The following is a 20,293-nucleotide window of genomic DNA, read 5'->3' as shown; positions in this document are numbered from 1 at the left end:
CACATATATATGGAATTTAGAAAGATGGTAATGATGACACTTTATGCAAGACAGAAAAAGACACAGATGTAAAGAGCAGATTTTTGGACTTTGTAGGAAAAGGTGAGGGTGGGATGATTTGAGAGAATAGCGTTGAAACATGTATATTACCATATGTGACATAGATTGTCAGTCCAGGTTCCATGCATGAGACAGGGCACTCAGGGTCAGTGCATTGGGATGACCCTAAGGGATGGGATGGTGGGGGAGGTGGGAGGGTGGTTCAGGTTGGGGAAAACATTTACATCCATGGTTTATTCATGTAAATGTATGGCAAAACCCACTACAATATTGTAAAGAAATTAGCCTCCAGTTAAAGGAAATAAATTAACTGGAGGCTAATTAAAGGGCAGAGGACCTGAGTTCCATCCCTGGGTCAGGAATATCCCCTAGAGAGGGAAAGCTCAACACACTCCTGTACACACGACAGGAAAATCCCATGGAAAGAGGACCGTAGTAGGCTACAGTTCATGGGGGGCAAAGAGTCAGACGGAATCAGTGATTTCACATAATATAAAGTAAATAAATTAATTTAAACACACACAAACACACAAAAGGAGATGTTCCACACAGAATAAAGAAACTCTGAGAATAGACATATTTGGTAGCATGGACAACATGGTGCCATGTTCTTCTTTTTTAATAAGTGATTTGAGATCATTGAGGCCTGAACTGAACCCTGGATATTATGCCAGGGAGGACAGAGGTAGACTTTCCATGTTTATTTCTTTTCTAGTCTGGCACAAACCATTGAGCAGAGCTCCATGAGCTATACGATAGGTGCCCAGTGGTTACGAACTCTAAACATACTGGTGTGTCCATGACTTCCCTCGAGGCCCAACCTTTCCTCCCACACACCCACGGCCCCCGGACCCCGAACCCCCACCCACAAACACACACACAAACCATGAGTTCATATTCTAAGTCGTGAGTCTTCCCGTTTCTGCAAGTAAGTTCATTTGTGTCATTTCCTTTAGGATTCCACAGACGAGGGATGTCTTACGATATTCCCTGACGATTTCTTTACCGCCCTCTCCGCAGGAGTAACTCGTCCACGTGGGTCTCCCACGTGGACGCACACAGGTTCATATCAGATTCTAAAAGCACCTGTACATGAAAGTCCCATCCCCTCCCCTCCCAGAGTCTATCGCTCCCCCCTGCAAGCTTGCACCACCACCACGACCCTCTGCCGCCCTCCTGCCCCGTTGCCTTTTCCCATTGGCGCTGAACAGATATCTGGAACGCTGGGTCTCTGTTCCCTTCATCATGTCCCCAAGTTCTAGATTCCAGTTGCAAGGTGCACACAAGAGAGCAAACCCCTAGGCAGGGGCAGGACAGCTGTATACAATGGGCTCCATGTGATGGCATACATCCTCACCACAGCGAGGACAGGGGCTGAGGCTTATCCAGATGATCCTGGGATGTCCCAAGTCTCTCAGAATCTCCCACAGCTGAGCCCGAAGCTGGGCGAGTCTCGCTTCCAGGAGAACACCCCGAGGTCTGTAACTCTCCTGAGGGGCAGGATAACGCTCTTGCCTTAAACAGGGCAGCACAGCGGTGTGTCGCAGCAGCTTCTCCAACTGGCCGTGGACAGGAGGTTCCCACACAGGCTGACGGACCTGAGCTGGGAGCAGCGGCTCAGGGCAGGCAGGCAGGCCTCCAGCTGGGAGTCCGTGATCCCACACAAATCTAAGTCCAGGTCCTGGAGGGTGGCTGCGACTTTCTCCAGCAGAATTGGAGGAGCTCAGGCCGAAAGTCAGTCATGGTGACACTGCTGAGATCCAGGCTCTTGAGCTGACTGATGTCTGGGCTCTGGGAAAGGTGGGTCAAGTCTGAGTCTCTAAGCTAGCACTTGGTTATTGACACACTGTCCAAGGGCGACTTCAGGCACCTGGGGGAGAAACCGAGCAATTAGTTCTTGGGAATCGAGTGCCACGTTGCATACAGCTGATAGACCAAAGGTTTCTACAAAGGCTAATATTAGTCTGACCACCCACTGAGGGGCCACACGCTGACTTGCCCCGTCTCATTCTAGTCTGAGGGCTGTCAGCCTCACTGTGGCACCGAATCCCTTCAGAGTATCTCAAAGACACTCTCTCCTCATCTGTCAAGCGGAGTACAACGTACTCCACTTCCTTCTGAGGCTGAGTGAAGATCATGGGGTCGCAAGAACATGCTGTGAGGAGAGCCACAGAGCATCTCCATCGAGTGTGGACATCACTGAGTGTTAGCCTGGGGACGTGGGATCTAAACACGGTTTGGGGTAAGGCTTCCTTCCGCCCGAGGTGGAGCTCCAGGTCCCACATGTCTGTCCAGGTGAGGCTCTAGGGAGACGTGCCTAAGGAACCAACTTTAGAGCACCACACATTCTCTTACAGACAGGGGATTTACAACAGGCTTCACTGAGGGCACCGATCTGGGGAGCAGGGAGCTTCTCTTCAGGCAGGCTCTGCTCTGATGTCGTTTCCCCACTTCAGTGTCCTGTTCGCTTGCCTATTTCTACCTGAATAACATGGGCGCCTCCAAGTTAGGAGGAAACGACCAACTCTGGGATGTGAACATTCCAGATAATACTCTCTAGCTCCTCACAGGAGCCACTCGATCAGTTTCACCCCCTCCCTTGAATTGCATGGTTGTGGGACACCACACCTCAGGAGAGAACAATGGGAGAGACGGTCCTTTGGACGTTCTGATGTTGTGTTTGGTGTTACCTAGCCAGTGGTCCACACTCACCTGAGCATCTGGTCCAGGCAGCCTTCAAGGAAGGAAGGAGACTCCAGATGGAGATCCCGGAGGTGGCCCAGCCTCCGGAACTGGGAGGTAATTTGCACCACGTGACCGTGCTCCTGCTTCTTGAAGGCAGACACGTGGACGTGGGAGAGACGGAGTCTCTGCAGGTGACTCATCTCACACAGCAAAGGAGCAAACGTGGCCAGGGTGGACAGATTCCAGGTGCAACTCACTTGCACCTCCTGGATACAGTCCAGCTGCACCATGCTCAGGACCTTCACGATATTGTCCATTGGCATGGAGATGATCTTCAGCTTCTTGCAACATAGGTGCACGGAAGTCTTTCTCTGCTCCACCCACCTAAGGAAGTAGGTGAGGAAGTTGTCCAGGGTCCTTTTCTTCAGGCACAGGTCTATAAAGACCTTCAGTGGAGTCGAGGGCTGCTTTGTCATTGACCTGGGCTCAGCCACTGCTGCCATTCGTGAGCCTGAGCACCCATAACTGCTGGCTCCAGACCACATGCTCCAGAAGCTCTGGCCAGTGTTTCGTAAGTCTAGCACCCGCAGTTTGCACCTCCTGGGAGAAGAAGGAGATTGACAAGGATGGGCTAAAATCCACACAGTCCCAGGAAACAGAAAAACAAAACAAAAAAAGAAAAGAAAGGAAGGAAGCAAGCAAACAAACAAACAAAAACCGGAAAACAACAGCCTCCCGTTTGGAAACCAGACTCCCCACCTGTGCTGTAACTGCATCTTGCTGACGTCACCAGCTGCGCTGCCCTCTTCTTGTCTGCCTCACTGTCCTCCATCCCCTTTGCCCTCTTCTCCTGTCTGACTGCCCACTCTACTAAGTCGAAGCATGATTGGGAAGAGGTGGGAATATTCTACAAGGCTCCCCTTCGTTTAAGGCACCCCTACGCTACCAGAAGGTATTTCTCATAGCCAACCAAGGCTTCTTCATTGCTACCTTCAGAACCCTCTGATCCATCCCGTTCCATCTACCTTCTCTCTCCCCAGCTGTCTTCCTTGGGTCTCCCAGGATTTTCCCAGGCTCCCATGACAGACTCACCTGGATCGAACCTTCTGGGCAAGCAGAACATCAAGTGCTTCCAGCACGGCTTGCAGGGGCCCCACATGAGGCAGTTCAATCAGGGCCCCCAGAGGCAGGCGGACAAAGGGCCAGGTTTGCACCATGGCTTTGAGGGTCTCGGTCCGATATCCGGTAAAGGCTTCCAGGAAGAGGGGCGGGAAGAGCTCCGTGGGCAGACTCTCTAGAGTAGGAAAGTCCAAGTCATCGGCCCTCAGCAAGTGCCTTCCGGCCAGGTCAACGAGTCTGGGGGGCGTCTGGGCACTCATCCTTGACTCTCCTCCAAGACGACTCCTGTGGAAGCTGCCAGGGAGCAAGGGATGCACTTTAGACAATGCAGGAGCACACCTTACACCGTCTCCCGTCCCTTTCACGCAATGCACTCAAGGGCCAAGCTCACTGCACTAGCAGGGCTGCAAGTGAGGCACGTAGCCATGCAACACTAGACAGGGCCCAGTGGGGGACAAAGGGCTATCTCTCTGCCTGCTTGCAACACGCATCTCACTCGTACTGAGGAGCCAACACACAAGTGCCAATTGTGTGCTCAGTATGCATTTGAAATTTCATGAAAAGAACCACAATCCCAAACTGATGTAGTTCAGGAATAACATCTGCTCGGTGAAGACATTGAAAATTCCTCCCGCTACATCACCGATGAAAAGGTGACGAGATTCAGGTAAAACTGCCTTGAGAGGCAAAATCAAACCCTGAAATGCGTTCCTGGGAAAGAAATGCTTGTTTTGAAAACTCTTCTTGCCATCCAGAGGCACACGCTACCCTTCAACATTAGCTTACCTTAAGTAAGGAAAGGACGTCCTTATCTGAGGGTAGTAACGTACAGCTCTGCTGTGGCTTGCAGGCCGCTCAGACGTAGACACTGCGGAGAACCCTTCTGTGACTCCAGCGCCAGAAAAGGACTTTCTATTCCCATCATCCCTCTGGCCCACTGCTTAGCCAATCAGAAACGGGCACCTGACTAGCCTATAGAGCTCTCATTGGATGGATCCCGCTTGGATCGTCATTTCTATTAGTTGATTCCGGGAGCAGAGATTGATGGGGTGACCGGGTAAGCAAGGATCCTTTATCCACTCACCATTCACTTCGCAAACACTGACTGAATTCTGCCATTAGAACTGACATATAGACAGTCACGCTTCCCTTGTGGCTCAGCTGGTAAAGAACCTGCCTGCCATGCGGGAGACCTGGGTTCCTCACCTGGGTTGGGAAGATCCCTGGACAAGGGAATGGCAACCCACTAAAGTGGCCTTGCCTGGGAAATTCCATGGACAGAGGAGCCTGGTGGGCTAGAGTCCGTGGGGTTCCAAAGCGTCGGACATGACTAAGTGACTAAGCCAGCACACGCCAACATGCCCTCACTTGACCTGGCCCATTCCCACAGACACACACACACACACACACACGCCCATGCACCCACGCACACACACGTGTGCCCTCGCAGACACACACACTTATACTCACAGACACACACACAGACACACACAAAGGTGATGTTCTACACAGAATAAAGGAACTCTGAGAATAGTCACGTTTTGTACCGTGGACAACACGGTGCCATGTTCTTCTTTTGAATAAGTGACTCGAGACCATTGAGGCCTGAACTGAACCCAGGATATTAAAGCAGGGAGGACAGCAGTAGACTTTCCACGAGTCTTTCTTTATTTCATTTAATTCCTTTTGATTGGTGTAGATTTGCTTTATAAGGTCCTATCATTTTCTGGCTCTACCACATGATCAGTAAGTGAAATCTGTGCATTTATCCACTCTCATTTCCGATTTCCTTCGTGTTGGGTTACCTGGAGGATCTCCTTATTCTTGACAAGTTCTCTGCTACAAAGATTGGTTTGTTTAAGACTGGAAGCATTCTGTGTTGGGATATAGCCACTTAACCGTGTTGCCATAGTTTCAAGTCAACAGCCAAGGGATTCAGTATAGATAACCCACGTAGCCATTCTCCCCAGATCAGCCCTCCAATCCAGTCTGGCACAAACCATTGAGCAGAGCTCCATGAGCTATACGATAGGTTCCCGGTGGTTGCCCACTCTAAACACACTGGTGTGTCCATGACTTCCTCGAGGCCCAACCTTTCCTCCCACACACCCACGGCCCCCGGCCCCCGCCCCCCACCCACAAACACACACACAAACCATGAGTTCATAGTCTAAGTCGTGAGTCTTCCCGTTTCTGCAAGTAAGTTCATTTGTGTCATTTCCTTTAGGATTCCACAGACGAGGGATGTCTTACGATATTCCCTGACGATTTCTTTACCGCCCTCTCCGCAGGAGTAACTCGTCCACGTGGGTCTCCCACGTGGACGCACACAGGTTCATATCAGATTCTAAAAGCACCTGTACATGAAAGTCCCATCCCCTCCCCTCCCAGAGTCTATCGCTCCCCCCTGCAAGCTTGCACCACCACCACGACCCTCTGCCGCCCTCCTGCCCCGTTGCCTTTTCCCATTGGCGCTGAACAGATATCTGGAACGCTGGGTCTCTGTTCCCTTCATCATGTCCCCAAGTTCTAGATTCCAGTTGCAAGGTGCACACAAGAGAGCAAACCCCTAGGCAGGGGCAGGACAGCTGTATACAATGGGCTCCATGTGATGGCATACATCCTCACCACAGCGAGGACAGGGGCTGAGGCTTATCCAGATGATCCTGGGATGTCCCAAGTCTCTCAGAATCTCCCACAGCTGAGCCCGAAGCTGGGCGAGTCTCGCTTCCAGGAGAACACCCCGAGGTCTGTAACTCTCCTGAGGGGCAGGATAACGCTCTTGCCTTAAACAGGGCAGCACAGCGGTGTGTCGCAGCAGCTTCTCCATGCCGGCCGTGGACAGGAGGTTCCCACACAGGCTGACGGACCTGAGCTGGGAGCAGCGGCTCAGGGCAGGCAGGCAGGCCTCCAGCTGGGAGTCCGTGATCCCACACACATCTAAGTCCAGGTCCTGGAGGGTGGCTGCGACTTTCTCCAGCAGAACTTGGAGGAGCTCAGGCCGAAAGTCAGTCATGGTGACACCGCTGAGATCCAGGCTCTTGAGCTGACTGATGTCTGGGCTCTGGGACAGGTGGGTCAAGTCTGAGTCTCTAAGCCAGCACTTGGTTATTGACAGGCTGTCCAAGGGCGACTTCAGGCACCTGGGGGAGAAACCGAGCAATTAGTTCTTGGGAACCGAGTGCCACGTTGCATACAGCTGATAGACCAAAGGTTTCTACAAAGGCTAATATTAGTCTGACCACCCACTGAGGGGCCACACGCTGACTTGCCCCGTCTCATTCTAGTCCGAGGGCTGTCAGCCTCACTGTGGCACCGAATCCCTTCAGAGTATCTCAAAGACACTCTCTCCTCATCTGTCAAGCGGAGTACAACGTACTCCACTTCCTTCTGAGGCTGAGTGAAGATCATGGGGTCGCAAGAACATGCTGTGAGGAGAGCCACAGAGCATCTCCATCGAGTGTGGACATCACTGAGTGTTAGCCTGGGGACGTGGGATCTAAACACGGTTTGGGGTAAGGCTTCCTTCCGCCCGAGGTGGAGCTCCAGGTCCCAAATGTCTGTCCAGGTGAGGCTCTAGGGAGACGTGCCTAAGGAACCAACTTTAGAGCACCACACATTCTCTTACAGACAGGGGATTTACAACAGGCTTCACTGAGGGCACCGACCTGGGGAGCAGGGAGCTTCTCTTGAGGCAGGCTCCGCTCTGATGTCGTTTCCCCACTTCAGTGTCCTGTTCGCTTGCCTATTTCTACCTTGATAACATGGGCGCCTCCAAGTTAAGAGGAATGACCAACTCTGGGATGTGAACACCCCAGATAATACTCTCTAGCTCCTCACAGGCGCCACTCGATCAGTTTCACCCCCTCCCTTGACTTGCGGGGTTGTGGGACACCTCACCTCAGGAGAGAGCAACGGGAGAGACGGTCCTTTGGACGTTCTGATGTTGTGTTTGGTGTTACCTAGCCAGTGGTCCACACTCACTTGAGCATCTGGTCCAGGCAGCCTTCAAGGAAGGAAGGAGACTCCAGATGGAGATCCCGGAGGTGGCCCAGCCTCCGGAACTGGGAGGTAATTTGCACCACGTGACCGTGCTCCTGCTTCTTGAAGGCAGACACGTGGACGTGGGAGAGACGGAGTCTCTGCAGGTGACTCATCTCACCCAGCAAAGGAGCAAACGTGGCCAGGGTGGATAGATTCCAGGTGCAACTCACTTGCACCTCCTGGATACAGTCCAGCTGCACCATGCTCAGGACCTTCACGATATTGTCCATTGGCATGGAGACGATCTTCAGCTTCTTGCAACATAGGTGCACGGAAGTCTTTCTCTGCTCCACCCACCTAAGGAAGTAGGTGAGGAAGTTGTCCAGGGTCCTTTTCTTCAGGCACAGGTCTATAAAGACCTTCAGTGGAGTCGAGGGCTGCTTTGTCGTTGACCTGGGCTCAGCCACTGCTGCCATTCGTGAGCCTGAGCACCCATAACTGCTGGCTCCAGACCACATGCTCCAGAAGCTCTGGCCAGTGTTTCGTAAGTCTAGCACCCGCAGTTTGCACCTCCTGGGAGAAGAAGGAGATTGACAAGGATGGGCTAAAATCCACACAGTCCCAGGAAACAGAAAAACAAAACAAAAAAAGAAAAGAAAGGAAGGAAGCAAGCAAACAAACAAACAAAAACCGGAAAACAACAGCCTCCCGTTTGGAAACCAGACTCCCCACCTGTGCTGTAACTGCATCTTGCTGACGTCACCAGCTGCGCTGCCCTCTTCTTGTCTGCCTCACTGTCCTCCATCCCCTTTGCCCTCTTCTCCTGTCTGACTGCCCACTCTACTAAGTCGAAGCATGATTGGGAAGAGGTGGGAATATTCTACAAGGCTCCCCTTCGTTTAAGGCACCCCTACGCTACCAGAAGGTATTTCTCATAGCCAACCAAGGCTTCTTCATTGCTACCTTCAGAACCCTCTGATCCATCCCGTTCCATCTACCTTCTCTCTCCCCAGCTGTCTTCCTTGGGTCTCCCAGGATTTTCCCAGGCTCCCATGACAGACTCACCTGGATCGAACCTTCTGGGCAAGCAGAACATCAAGTGCTTCCAGCACGGCTTGCAGGGGCCCCACATGAGGCAGTTCAATCAGGGCCCCCAGAGGCAGGCGGACAAAGGGCCAGGTTTGCACCATGGCTTTGAGGGTCTCGGTCCGATATCCGGTAAAGGCTTCCAGGAAGAGGGGCGGGAAGAGCTCCGTGGGCAGACTCTCTAGAGTAGGAAAGTCCAAGTCATCGGCCCTCAGCAAGTGCCTTCCGGCCAGGTCAACGAGTCTGGGGGCGTCTGGGCACTCATCCTTGACTCTCCTCCAAGACGACTCCTGTGGAAGCTGCCAGGGAGCAAGGGATGCACTTTAGACAATGCAGGAGCACACCTTACACCGTCTCCCGTCCCTTTCACGCAATGCACTCAAGGGCCAAGCTCACTGCACTAGCAGGGCTGCAAGTGAGGCACGTAGCCATGCAACACTAGACAGGGCCCAGTGGGGGACAAAGGGCTATCTCTCTGCCTGCTTGCAACACGCATCTCACTCGTACTGAGGAGCCAACACACAAATGCCAATTGTGTGCTCAGTATGCATTTGAAATTTCATGAAAAGAACCACAATCCCAAACTGATGTAGTTCAGGAATAACATCTGCTCGGTGAAGACATTGAAAATTCCTCCCGCTACATCACCGATGAAAAGGTGACGAGATTCAGGTAAAACTGCCTTGAGAGGCAAAATCAAACCCTGAAATGCGTTCCTGGGAAAGAAATGCTTGTTTTGAAAACTCTTCTTGCCATCCAGAGGCACACGCTACCCTTCAACATTAGCTTACCTTAAGTAAGGAAAGGACGTCCTTATCTGAGGGTAGTAACGTACAGCTCTGCTGTGGCTTGCAGGCCGCTCAGACGTAGACACTGCGGAGAACCCTTCTGTGACTCCAGCGCCAGAAAAGGACTTTCTATTCCCATCATCCCTCTGGCCCACTGCTTAGCCAATCAGAAACGGGCACCTGACTAGCCTATAGAGCTCTCATTGGATGGATCCCGCTTGGATCGTCATTTCTATTAGTTGATTCCGGGAGCAGAGATTGATGGGGTGACCGGGTAAGCAAGGATCCTTTATCCACTCACCATTCACTTCGCAAACACTGACTGAATTCTGCCATTAGAACTGACATATAGACAGTCACGCTTCCCTTGTGGCTCAGCTGGTAAAGAACCTGCCTGCCATGCGGGAGACCTGGGTTCCTCACCTGGGTTGGGAAGATCCCTGGACAAGGGAATGGCAACCCACTAAAGTGGCCTTGCCTGGGAAATTCCATGGACAGAGGAGCCTGGTGGGCTAGAGTCCGTGGGGTTCCAAAGCGTCGGACATGACTAAGTGACTAAGCCAGCACACGCCAACATGCCCTCACTTGACCTGGCCCATTCCCACAGACACACACACACACACACACACACACACGCCCATGCACCCACGCACACACACGTGTGCCCTCGCAGACACACACACTTATACTCACAGACACACACACAGACACACACAAAGGTGATGTTCTACACAGAATAAAGGAACTCTGAGAATAGTCACGTTTTGTACCGTGGACAACACGGTGCCATGTTCTTCTTTTGAATAAGTGACTCGAGACCATTGAGGCCTGAACTGAACCCAGGATATTAAAGCAGGGAGGACAGCAGTAGACTTTCCACGAGTCTTTCTTTATTTCATTTAATTCCTTTTGATTGGTGTAGATTTGCTTTATAAGGTCCTATCATTTTCTGGCTCTACCACATGATCAGTAAGTGAAATCTGTGCATTTATCCACTCTCATTTCCGATTTCCTTCGTGTTGGGTTACCTGGAGGATCTCCTTATTCTTGACAAGTTCTCTGCTACAAAGATTGGTTTGTTTAAGACTGGAAGCATTCTGTGTTGGGATATAGCCACTTAACCGTGTTGCCATAGTTTCAAGTCAACAGCCAAGGGATTCAGTATAGATAACCCACGTAGCCATTCTCCCCAGATCAGCCCTCCAATCCAGTCTGGCACAAACCATTGAGCAGAGCTCCATGAGCTATACGATAGGTTCCCGGTGGTTGCCCACTCTAAACACACTGGTGTGTCCATGACTTCCCTCGAGGCCCAACCTTTCCTCCCACACACCCACGGCCCCCGGCCCCCCGCCCCCCACCCACAAACACACACACAAACCATGAGTTCATAGTCTAAGTCGTGAGTCTTCCCGTTTCTGCAAGTAAGTTCATTTGTGTCATTTCCTTTAGGATTCCACAGACGAGGGATGTCTTACGATATTCCCTGACGATTTCTTTACCGCCCTCTCCGCAGGAGTAACTCGTCCACGTGGGTCTCCCACGTGGACGCACACAGGTTCATATCAGATTCTAAAAGCACCTGTACATGAAAGTCCCATCCCCTCCCCTCCCAGAGTCTATCGCTCCCCCCTGCAAGCTTGCACCACCACCACGACCCTCTGCCGCCCTCCTGCCCCGTTGCCTTTTCCCATTGGCGCTGAACAGATATCTGGAACGCTGGGTCTCTGTTCCCTTCATCATGTCCCCAAGTTCTAGATTCCAGTTGCAAGGTGCACACAGAGAGCAAACCCCTAGGCAGGGGCAGGACAGCTGTATACAATGGGCTCCATGTGATGGCATACATCCTCACCACAGCGAGGACAGGGGCTGAGGCTTATCCAGATGATCCTGGGATGTCCCAAGTCTCTCAGAATCTCCCACAGCTGAGCCCGAAGCTGGGCGAGTCTCGCTTCCAGGAGAACACCCCGAGGTCTGTAACTCTCCTGAGGGGCAGGATAACGCTCTTGCCTTAAACAGGGCAGCACAGCGGTGTGTCGCAGCAGCTTCTCCATGCCGGCCGTGGACAGGAGGTTCCCACACAGGCTGACGGACCTGAGCTGGGAGCAGCGGCTCAGGGCAGGCAGGCAGGCCTCCAGCTGGGAGTCCGTGATCCCACACACATCTAAGTCCAGGTCCTGGAGGGTGGCTGCGACTTTCTCCAGCAGAACTTGGAGGAGCTCAGGCCGAAAGTCAGTCATGGTGACACCGCTGAGATCCAGGCTCTTGAGCTGACTGATGTCTGGGCTCTGGGACAGGTGGGTCAAGTCTGAGTCTCTAAGCCAGCACTTGGTTATTGACAGGCTGTCCAAGGGCGACTTCAGGCACCTGGGGAGAAACCGAGCAATTAGTTCTTGGGAACCGAGTGCCACGTTGCATACAGCTGATAGACCAAAGGTTTCTACAAAGGCTAATATTAGTCTGACCACCCACTGAGGGGCCACACGCTGACTTGCCCCGTCTCATTCTAGTCCGAGGGCTGTCAGCCTCACTGTGGCACCGAATCCCTTCAGAGTATCTCAAAGACACTCTCTCCTCATCTGTCAAGCGGAGTACAACGTACTCCACTTCCTTCTGAGGCTGAGTGAAGATCATGGGGTCGCAAGAACATGCTGTGAGGAGAGCCACAGAGCATCTCCATCGAGTGTGGACATCACTGAGTGTTAGCCTGGGGACGTGGGATCTAAACACGGTTTGGGGTAAGGCTTCCTTCCGCCCGAGGTGGAGCTCCAGATCCCACATGTCTGTCCAGGTGAGGCTCTAGGGAGACGTGCCTAAGGAACCAACTTTAGAGCACCACACATTCTCTTACAGACAGGGGATTTACAACAGGCTTCACTGAGGGCACCGACCTGGGGAGCAGGGAGCTTCTCTTGAGGCAGGCTCCGCTCTGATGTCGTTTCCCCACTTCAGTGTCCTGTTCGCTTGCCTATTTCTACCTTGATAACATGGGCGCCTCCAAGTTAAGAGGAAATGACCAACTCTGGGATGTGAACACCCCAGATAATACTCTCTAGCTCCTCACAGGCGCCACTCGATCAGTTTCACCCCTCCCTTGACTTGCGGGGTTGTGGGACACCTCACCTCAGGAGAGAGCAACGGGAGAGACGGTCCTTTGGACGTTCTGATGTTGTGTTTGGTGTTACCTAGCCAGTGGTCCACACTCACCTGAGCATCTGGTCCAGGCAGCCTTCAAGGAAGGAAGGAGACTCCAGATGGAGATCCCGGAGGTGGCCCAGCCTCCGGAACTGGGAGGTAATTTGCACCACGTGACCGTGCTCCTGCTTCTTGAAGGCAGACACGTGGACGTGGGAGAGACGGAGTCTCTGCAGGTGACTCATCTCACCCAGCAAAGGAGCAAACGTGGCCAGGGTGGACAGATTCCAGGTGCAACTCACTTGCACCTCCTGGATACAGTCCAGCTGCACCATGCTCAGGACCTTCACGATATTGTCCATTGGCATGGAGACGATCTTCAGCTTCTTGCAACATAGGTGCACGGAAGTCTTTCTCTGCTCCACCCACCTAAGGAAGTAGGTGAGGAAGTTGTCCAGGGTCCTTTTCTTCAGGCACAGGTCTATAAAGACCTTCAGTGGAGTCGAGGGCTGCTTTGTCGTTGACCTGGGCTCAGCCACTGCTGCCATTCGTGAGCCTGAGCACCCATAACTGCTGGCTCCAGACCACATGCTCCAGAAGCTCTGGCCAGTGTTTCGTAAGTCTAGCACCCGCAGTTTGCACCTCCTGGGAGAAGAAGGAGATTGACAAGGATGGGCTAAAATCCACACAGTCCCAGGAAACAGAAAAACAAAACAAAAAAAGAAAAAGAAAGGAAGGAAGCAAGCAAACAAACAAACAAAAACCGGAAAACAACAGCCTCCCGTTTGGAAACCAGACTCCCCACCTGTGCTGTAACTGCATCTTGCTGACGTCACCAGCTGCGCTGCCCTCTTCTTGTCTGCCTCACTGTCCTCCATCCCCTTTGCCCTCTTCTCCTGTCTGACTGCCCACTCTACTAAGTCGAAGCATGATTGGGAAGAGGTGGGAATATTCTACAAGGCTCCCCTTCGTTTAAGGCACCCCTACGCTACCAGAAGGTATTTCTCATAGCCAACCAAGGCTTCTTCATTGCTACCTTCAGAACCCTCTGATCCATCCCGTTCCATCTACCTTCTCTCTCCCCAGCTGTCTTCCTTGGGTCTCCCAGGATTTTCCCAGGCTCCCATGACAGACTCACCTGGATCGAACCTTCTGGGCAAGCAGAACATCAAGTGCTTCCAGCACGGCTTGCAGGGGCCCCACATGAGGCAGTTCAATCAGGGCCCCCAGAGGCAGGCGGACAAAGGGCCAGGTTTGCACCATGGCTTTGAGGGTCTCGGTCCGATATCCGGTAAAGGCTTCCAGGAAGAGGGGCGGGAAGAGCTCCGTGGGCAGACTCTCTAGAGTAGGAAAGTCCAAGTCATCGGCCCTCAGCAAGTGCCTTCCGGCCAGGTCAACGAGTCTGGGGGGCGTCTGGGCACTCATCCTTGACTCTCCTCCAAGACGACTCCTGTGGAAGCTGCCAGGGAGCAAGGGATGCACTTTAGACAATGCAGGAGCACACCTTACACCGTCTCCCGTCCCTTTCACGCAATGCACTCAAGGGCCAAGCTCACTGCACTAGCAGGGCTGCAAGTGAGGCACGTAGCCATGCAACACTAGACAGGGCCCAGTGGGGGACAAAGGGCTATCTCTCTGCCTGCTTGCAACACGCATCTCACTCGTACTGAGGAGCCAACACACAAATGCCAATTGTGTGCTCAGTATGCATTTGAAATTTCATGAAAAGAACCACAATCCCAAACTGATGTAGTTCAGGAATAACATCTGCTCGGTGAAGACATTGAAAATTCCTCCCGCTACATCACCGATGAAAAGGTGACGAGATTCAGGTAAAACTGCCTTGAGAGGCAAAATCAAACCCTGAAATGCGTTCCTGGGAAAGAAATGCTTGTTTTGAAAACTCTTCTTGCCATCCAGAGGCACACGCTACCCTTCAACATTAGCTTACCTTAAGTAAGGAAAGGACGTCCTTATCTGAGGGTAGTAACGTACAGCTCTGCTGTGGCTTGCAGGCCGCTCAGACGTAGACACTGCGGAGAACCCTTCTGTGACTCCAGCGCCAGAAAAGGACTTTCTATTCCCATCATCCCTCTGGCCCACTGCTTAGCCAATCAGAAACGGGCACCTGACTAGCCTATAGAGCTCTCATTGGATGGATCCCGCTTGGATCGTCATTTCTATTAGTTGATTCCGGGAGCAGAGATTGATGGGGTGACCGGGTAAGCAAGGATCCTTTATCCACTCACCATTCACTTCGCAAACACTGACTGAATTCTGCCATTAGAACTGACATATAGACAGTCACGCTTCCCTTGTGGCTCAGCTGGTAAAGAACCTGCCTGCCATGCGGGAGACCTGGGTTCCTCACCTGGGTTGGGAAGATCCCCTGGACAAGGGAATGGCAACCCACTAAAGTGGCCTTGCCTGGGAAATTCCATGGACAGAGGAGCCTGGTGGGCTAGAGTCCGTGGGGTTCCAAAGCGTCGGACATGACTAAGTGACTAAGCCAGCACACGCCAACATGCCCTCACTTGACCTGGCCCATTCCCACAGACACACACACACACACACACACACACACGCCCATGCACCCACGCACACACACGTGTGCCCTCGCAGACACACACACTTATACTCACAGACACACACACAGACACACACAAAGGTGATGTTCTACACAGAATAAAGGAACTCTGAGAATAGTCACGTTTTGTACCGTGGACAACACGGTGCCATGTTCTTCTTTTGAATAAGTGACTCGAGACCATTGAGGCCTGAACTGAACCCAGGATATTAAAGCAGGGAGGACAGCAGTAGACTTTCCACGAGTCTTTCTTTATTTCATTTAATTCCTTTTGATTGGTGTAGATTTGCTTTATAAGGTCCTATCATTTTCTGGCTCTACCACATGATCAGTAAGTGAAATCTGTGCATTTATCCACTCTCATTTCCGATTTCCTTCGTGTTGGGTTACCTGGAGGATCTCCTTATTCTTGACAAGTTCTCTGCTACAAAGATTGGTTTGTTTAAGACTGGAAGCATTCTGTGTTGGGATATAGCCACTTAACCGTGTTGCCATAGTTTCAAGTCAACAGCCAAGGGATTCAGTATAGATAACCCACGTAGCCATTCTCCCCAGATCAGCCCTCCAATCCAGTCTGGCACAAACCATTGAGCAGAGCTCCATGAGCTATACGATAGGTTCCCGGTGGTTGCCCACTCTAAACACACTGGTGTGTCCATGACTTCCTCGAGGCCCAACCTTTCCTCCCACACACCCACGGTCCCCGGCCCCCGCCCCCCACCCACAAACACACACACAAACCATGAGTTCATAGTCTAAGTCGTGAGTCTTCCCGTTTCTGCAAGTAAGTTCATTTGTGTCATTTCCTTTAGGATTCCACAGACGAGGGATGTCTTACGATATTCCCTGACGATTTCTTTACCGCCCTCTCCGCAGGAGTAACTCGTCCACGTGGGTCTCCCACGTGGACGCACACAGGTTCATATCAGATTCTAAAAGCACCTGTACATGAAAGTCCCATCCCCTCCCCTCCCAGAGTCTATCGCTCCCCCCCTGCAAGCTTGCACCACCACCACGACCCTCTGCCGCCCTCCTGCCCCGTTGCCTTTTCCCATTGGCGCTGAACAGATATCTGGAACGCTGGGTCTCTGTTCCCTTCATCATGTCCCCAAGTTCTAGATTCCAGTTGCAAGGTGCACACAAGAGAGCAAACCCCTAGGCAGGGGCAGGACAGCTGTATACAATGGGCTCCATGTGATGGCATACATCCTCACCACAGCGAGGACAGGGGCTGAGGCTTATCCAGATGATCCTGGGATGTCCCAAGTCTCTCAGAATCTCCCACAGCTGAGCCCGAAGCTGGGCGAGTCTCGCTTCCAGGAGAACACCCCGAGGTCTGTAACTCTCCTGAGGGGCAGGATAACGCTCTTGCCTTAAACAGGGCAGCACAGCGGTGTGTCGCAGCAGCTTCTCCATGCCGGCCGTGGACAGGAGGTTCCCACACAGGCTGACGGACCTGAGCTGGGAGCAGCGGCTCAGGGCAGGCAGGCAGGCCTCCAGCTGGGAGTCCGTGATCCCACACACATCTAAGTCCAGGTCCTGGAGGGTGGCTGCGACTTTCTCCAGCAGAACTTGGAGGAGCTCAGGCCGAAAGTCAGTCATGGTGACACCGCTGAGATCCAGGCTCTTGAGCTGACTGATGTCTGGGCTCTGGGACAGGTGGGTCAAGTCTGAGTCTCTAAGCCAGCACTTGGTTATTGACAGGCTGTCCAAGGGCGACTTCAGGCACCTGGGGGAGAAACCGAGCAATTAGTTCTTGGGAACCGAGTGCCACGTTGCATACAGCTGATAGACCAAAGGTTTCTACAAAGGCTAATATTAGTCTGACCACCCACTGAGGGGCCACACGCTGACTTGCCCCGTCTCATTCTAGTCCGAGGGCTGTCAGCCTCACTGTGGCACCGAATCCCTTCAGAGTATCTCAAAGACACTCTCTCCTCATCTGTCAAGCGGAGTACAACGTACTCCACTTCCTTCTGAGGCTGAGTGAAGATCATGGGGTCGCAAGAACATGCTGTGAGGAGAGCCACAGAGCATCTCCATCGAGTGTGGACATCACTGAGTGTTAGCCTGGGGACGTGGGATCTAAACACGGTTTGGGGTAAGGCTTCCTTCCGCCCGAGGTGGAGCTCCAGGTCCCACATGTCTGTCCAGGTGAGGCTCTAGGGAGACGTGCCTAAGGAACCAACTTTAGAGCACCACACATTCTCTTACAGACAGGGGATTTACAACAGGCTTCACTGAGGGCACCGACCTGGGGAGCAGGGAGCTTCTCTTGAGGCAGGCTCCGCTCTGATGTCGTTTCCCCACTTCAGTGTCCTGTTCGCTTGCCTATTTCTACCTTGATAACATGGGCGCCTCCAAGTTAAGAGGAAATGACCAACTCTGGGATGTGAACACCCCAGATAATACTCTCTAGCTCCTCACAGGCGCCACTCGATCAGTTTCACCCCCTCCCTTGACTTGCGGGGTTGTGGGACACCTCACCTCAGGAGAGAGCAACGGGAGAGACGGTCCTTTGGACGTTCTGATGTTGTGTTTGGTGTTACCTAGCCAGTGGTCCACACTCACCTGAGCATCTGGTCCAGGCAGCCTTCAAGGAAGGAAGGAGACTCCAGATGGAGATCCCGGAGGTGGCCCAGCCTCCGGAACTGGGAGGTAATTTGCACCACGTGACCGTGCTCCTGCTTCTTGAAGGCAGACACGTGGACGTGGGAGAGACGGAGTCTCTGCAGGTGACTCATCTCACCCAGCAAAGGAGCAAACGTGGCCAGGGTGGATAGATTCCAGGTGCAACTCACTTGCACCTCCTGGATACAGTCCAGCTGCACCATGCTCAGGACCTTCACGATATTGTCCATTGGCATGGAGACGATCTTCAGCTTCTTGCAACATAGGTGCACGGAAGTCTTTCTCTGCTCCACCCACCTAAGGAAGTAGGTGAGGAAGTTGTCCAGGGTCCTTTTCTTCAGGCACAGGTCTATAAAGACCTTCAGTGGAGTCGAGGGCTGCTTTGTCGTTGACCTGGGCTCAGCCACTGCTGCCATTCGTGAGCCTGAGCACCCATAACTGCTGGCTCCAGACCACATGCTCCAGAAGCTCTGGCCAGTGTTTCGTAAGTCTAGCACCCGCAGTTTGCACCTCCTGGGAGAAGAAGGAGATTGACAAGGATGGGCTAAAATCCACACAGTCCCAGGAAACAGAAAAACAAAACAAAAAAAGAAAAGAAAGGAAGGAAGCAAGCAAACAAACAAACAAAAACCGGAAAACAACAGCCTCCCGTTTGGAAACCAGACTCCCCACCTGTGCTGTAACTGCATCTTGCTGACGTCACCAGCTGCGCTGCCCTCTTCTTGTCTGCCTCACTGTCCTCCATCCCCTTTGCCCTCTTCTCCTGTCTGACTGCCCACTCTACTAAGTCGAAGCATGATTGGGAAGAGGTGGGGAATATTCTACAAGGCTCCCCTTCGTTTAAGGCACCCCTACGCTACCAGAAGGTATTTCTCATAGCCAACCAAGGCTTCTTCATTGCTACCTTCAGAACCCTCTGATCCATCCCGTTCCATCTACCTTCTCTCTCCCCAGCTGTCTTCCTTGGGTCTCCCAGGATTTTCCCAGGCTCCCATGACAGACTCACCTGGATCGAACCTTCTGGGCAAGCAGAACATCAAGTGCTTCCAGCACGGCTTGCAGGGGCCCCACATGAGGCAGTTCAATCAGGGCCCCCAGAGGCAGGCGGACAAAGGGCCAGGTTTGCACCATGGCTTTGAGGGTCTCGGTCCGATATCCGGTAAAGGCTTCCAGGAAGAGGGGCGGGAAGAGCTCCGTGGGCAGACTCTCTAGAGTAGGAAAGTCCAAGTCATCGGCCCTCAGCAAGTGCCTTCCGGCCAGGTCAACGAGTCTGGGGGGCGTCTGGGCACTCATCCTTGACTCTCCTCCAAGACGACTCCTGTGGAAGCTGCCAGGGAGCAAGGGATGCACTTTAGACAATGCAGGAGCACACCTTACACCGTCTCCCGTCCCTTTCACGCAATGCACTCAAGGGCCAAGCTCACTGCACTAGCAGGGCTGCAAGTGAGGCACGTAGCCATGCAACACTAGACAGGGCCCAGTGGGGGACAAAGGGCTATCTCTCTGCCTGCTTGCAACACGCATCTCACTCGTACTGAGGAGCCAACACACAAGTGCCAATTGTGTGCTCAGTATGCATTTGAAATTTCATGAAAAGAACCACAATCCCAAACTGATGTAGTTCAGGAATAACATCTGCTCGGTGAAGACATTGAAAATTCCTCCCGCTACATCACCGATGAAAAGGTGACGAGATTCAGGTAAAACTGCCTTGAGAGGCAAAATCAAACCCTGAAATGCGTTCCTGGGAAAGAAATGCTTGTTTTGAAAACTCTTCTTGCCATCCAGAGGCACACGCTACCCTTCAACATTAGCTTACCTTAAGTAAGGAAAGGACGTCCTTATCTGAGGGTAGTAACGTACAGCTCTGCTGTGGCTTGCAGGCCGCTCAGACGTAGACACTGCGGAGAACCCTTCTGTGACTCCAGCGCCAGAAAAGGACTTTCTATTCCCATCATCCCTCTGGCCCACTGCTTAGCCAATCAGAAACGGGCACCTGACTAGCCTATAGAGCTCTCATTGGATGGATCCCGCTTGGATCGTCATTTCTATTAGTTGATTCCGGGAGCAGAGATTGATGGGGTGACCGGGTAAGCAAGGATCCTTTATCCACTCACCATTCACTTCGCAAACACTGACTGAATTCTGCCATTAGAACTGACATATAGACAGTCACGCTTCCCTTGTGGCTCAGCTGGTAAAGAACCTGCCTGCCATG

The 20,293-nt window shown here is 52.5% G+C and overlaps 1 protein-coding gene across 1 annotated transcript; it reads right to left on the bottom strand.

The window, feature by feature from the left end:
- Positions 1 to 1,474: 1,474 nt before the first annotated feature.
- On the bottom strand, positions 1,475 to 4,124 carry LOC114117276 (PRAME family member 15-like). The gene is made up of 5 exons (XM_027976082.1): positions 3,838 to 4,124; positions 2,773 to 3,345; positions 1,908 to 1,930; positions 1,659 to 1,782; positions 1,475 to 1,550 (listed from the first exon to the last, which is right to left on the bottom strand). Exons 1-5 carry the CDS (start codon positions 4,122 to 4,124, stop codon positions 1,475 to 1,477), a joined length of 1,083 nt encoding a protein of 360 aa, XP_027831883.1.
- Between the last annotated feature and the right edge of the window lie 16,169 nt (positions 4,125 to 20,293).

The sequence above is a fragment of the Ovis aries genome, chromosome 12, assembly GCF_016772045.2.
Source record: "Ovis aries strain OAR_USU_Benz2616 breed Rambouillet chromosome 12, ARS-UI_Ramb_v3.0, whole genome shotgun sequence".
NCBI classification, from domain to species: domain Eukaryota; kingdom Metazoa; phylum Chordata; class Mammalia; order Artiodactyla; family Bovidae; genus Ovis; species Ovis aries.
The sequence above is the reverse complement of the archived record's forward strand: the minus strand, read 5'-3'. Positions and strand labels throughout refer to the sequence as shown.

Bases quoted from the DNA above. Each gene is read 5' to 3' on its own strand.
- LOC114117276 (XM_027976082.1), bottom strand. From the start codon at position 4,124: ATGAGTGCCCAGACGCCCCCCAGACTCGTTGACCTGGCCGGAAGGCAC. The intron at 1,931-2,772 runs GTGAGTGTGGAC...TTTCTCCCCCAG, and splicing joins TGCCTGGACCAGATGCTCAG to GTGCCTGAAGTCGCCCTTGG. The intron at 1,783-1,907 runs GTGTGTCAATAA...TTTCGGCCTGAG, and splicing joins CCTGAAGTCGCCCTTGGACA to CTCCTCCAATTCTGCTGGAG.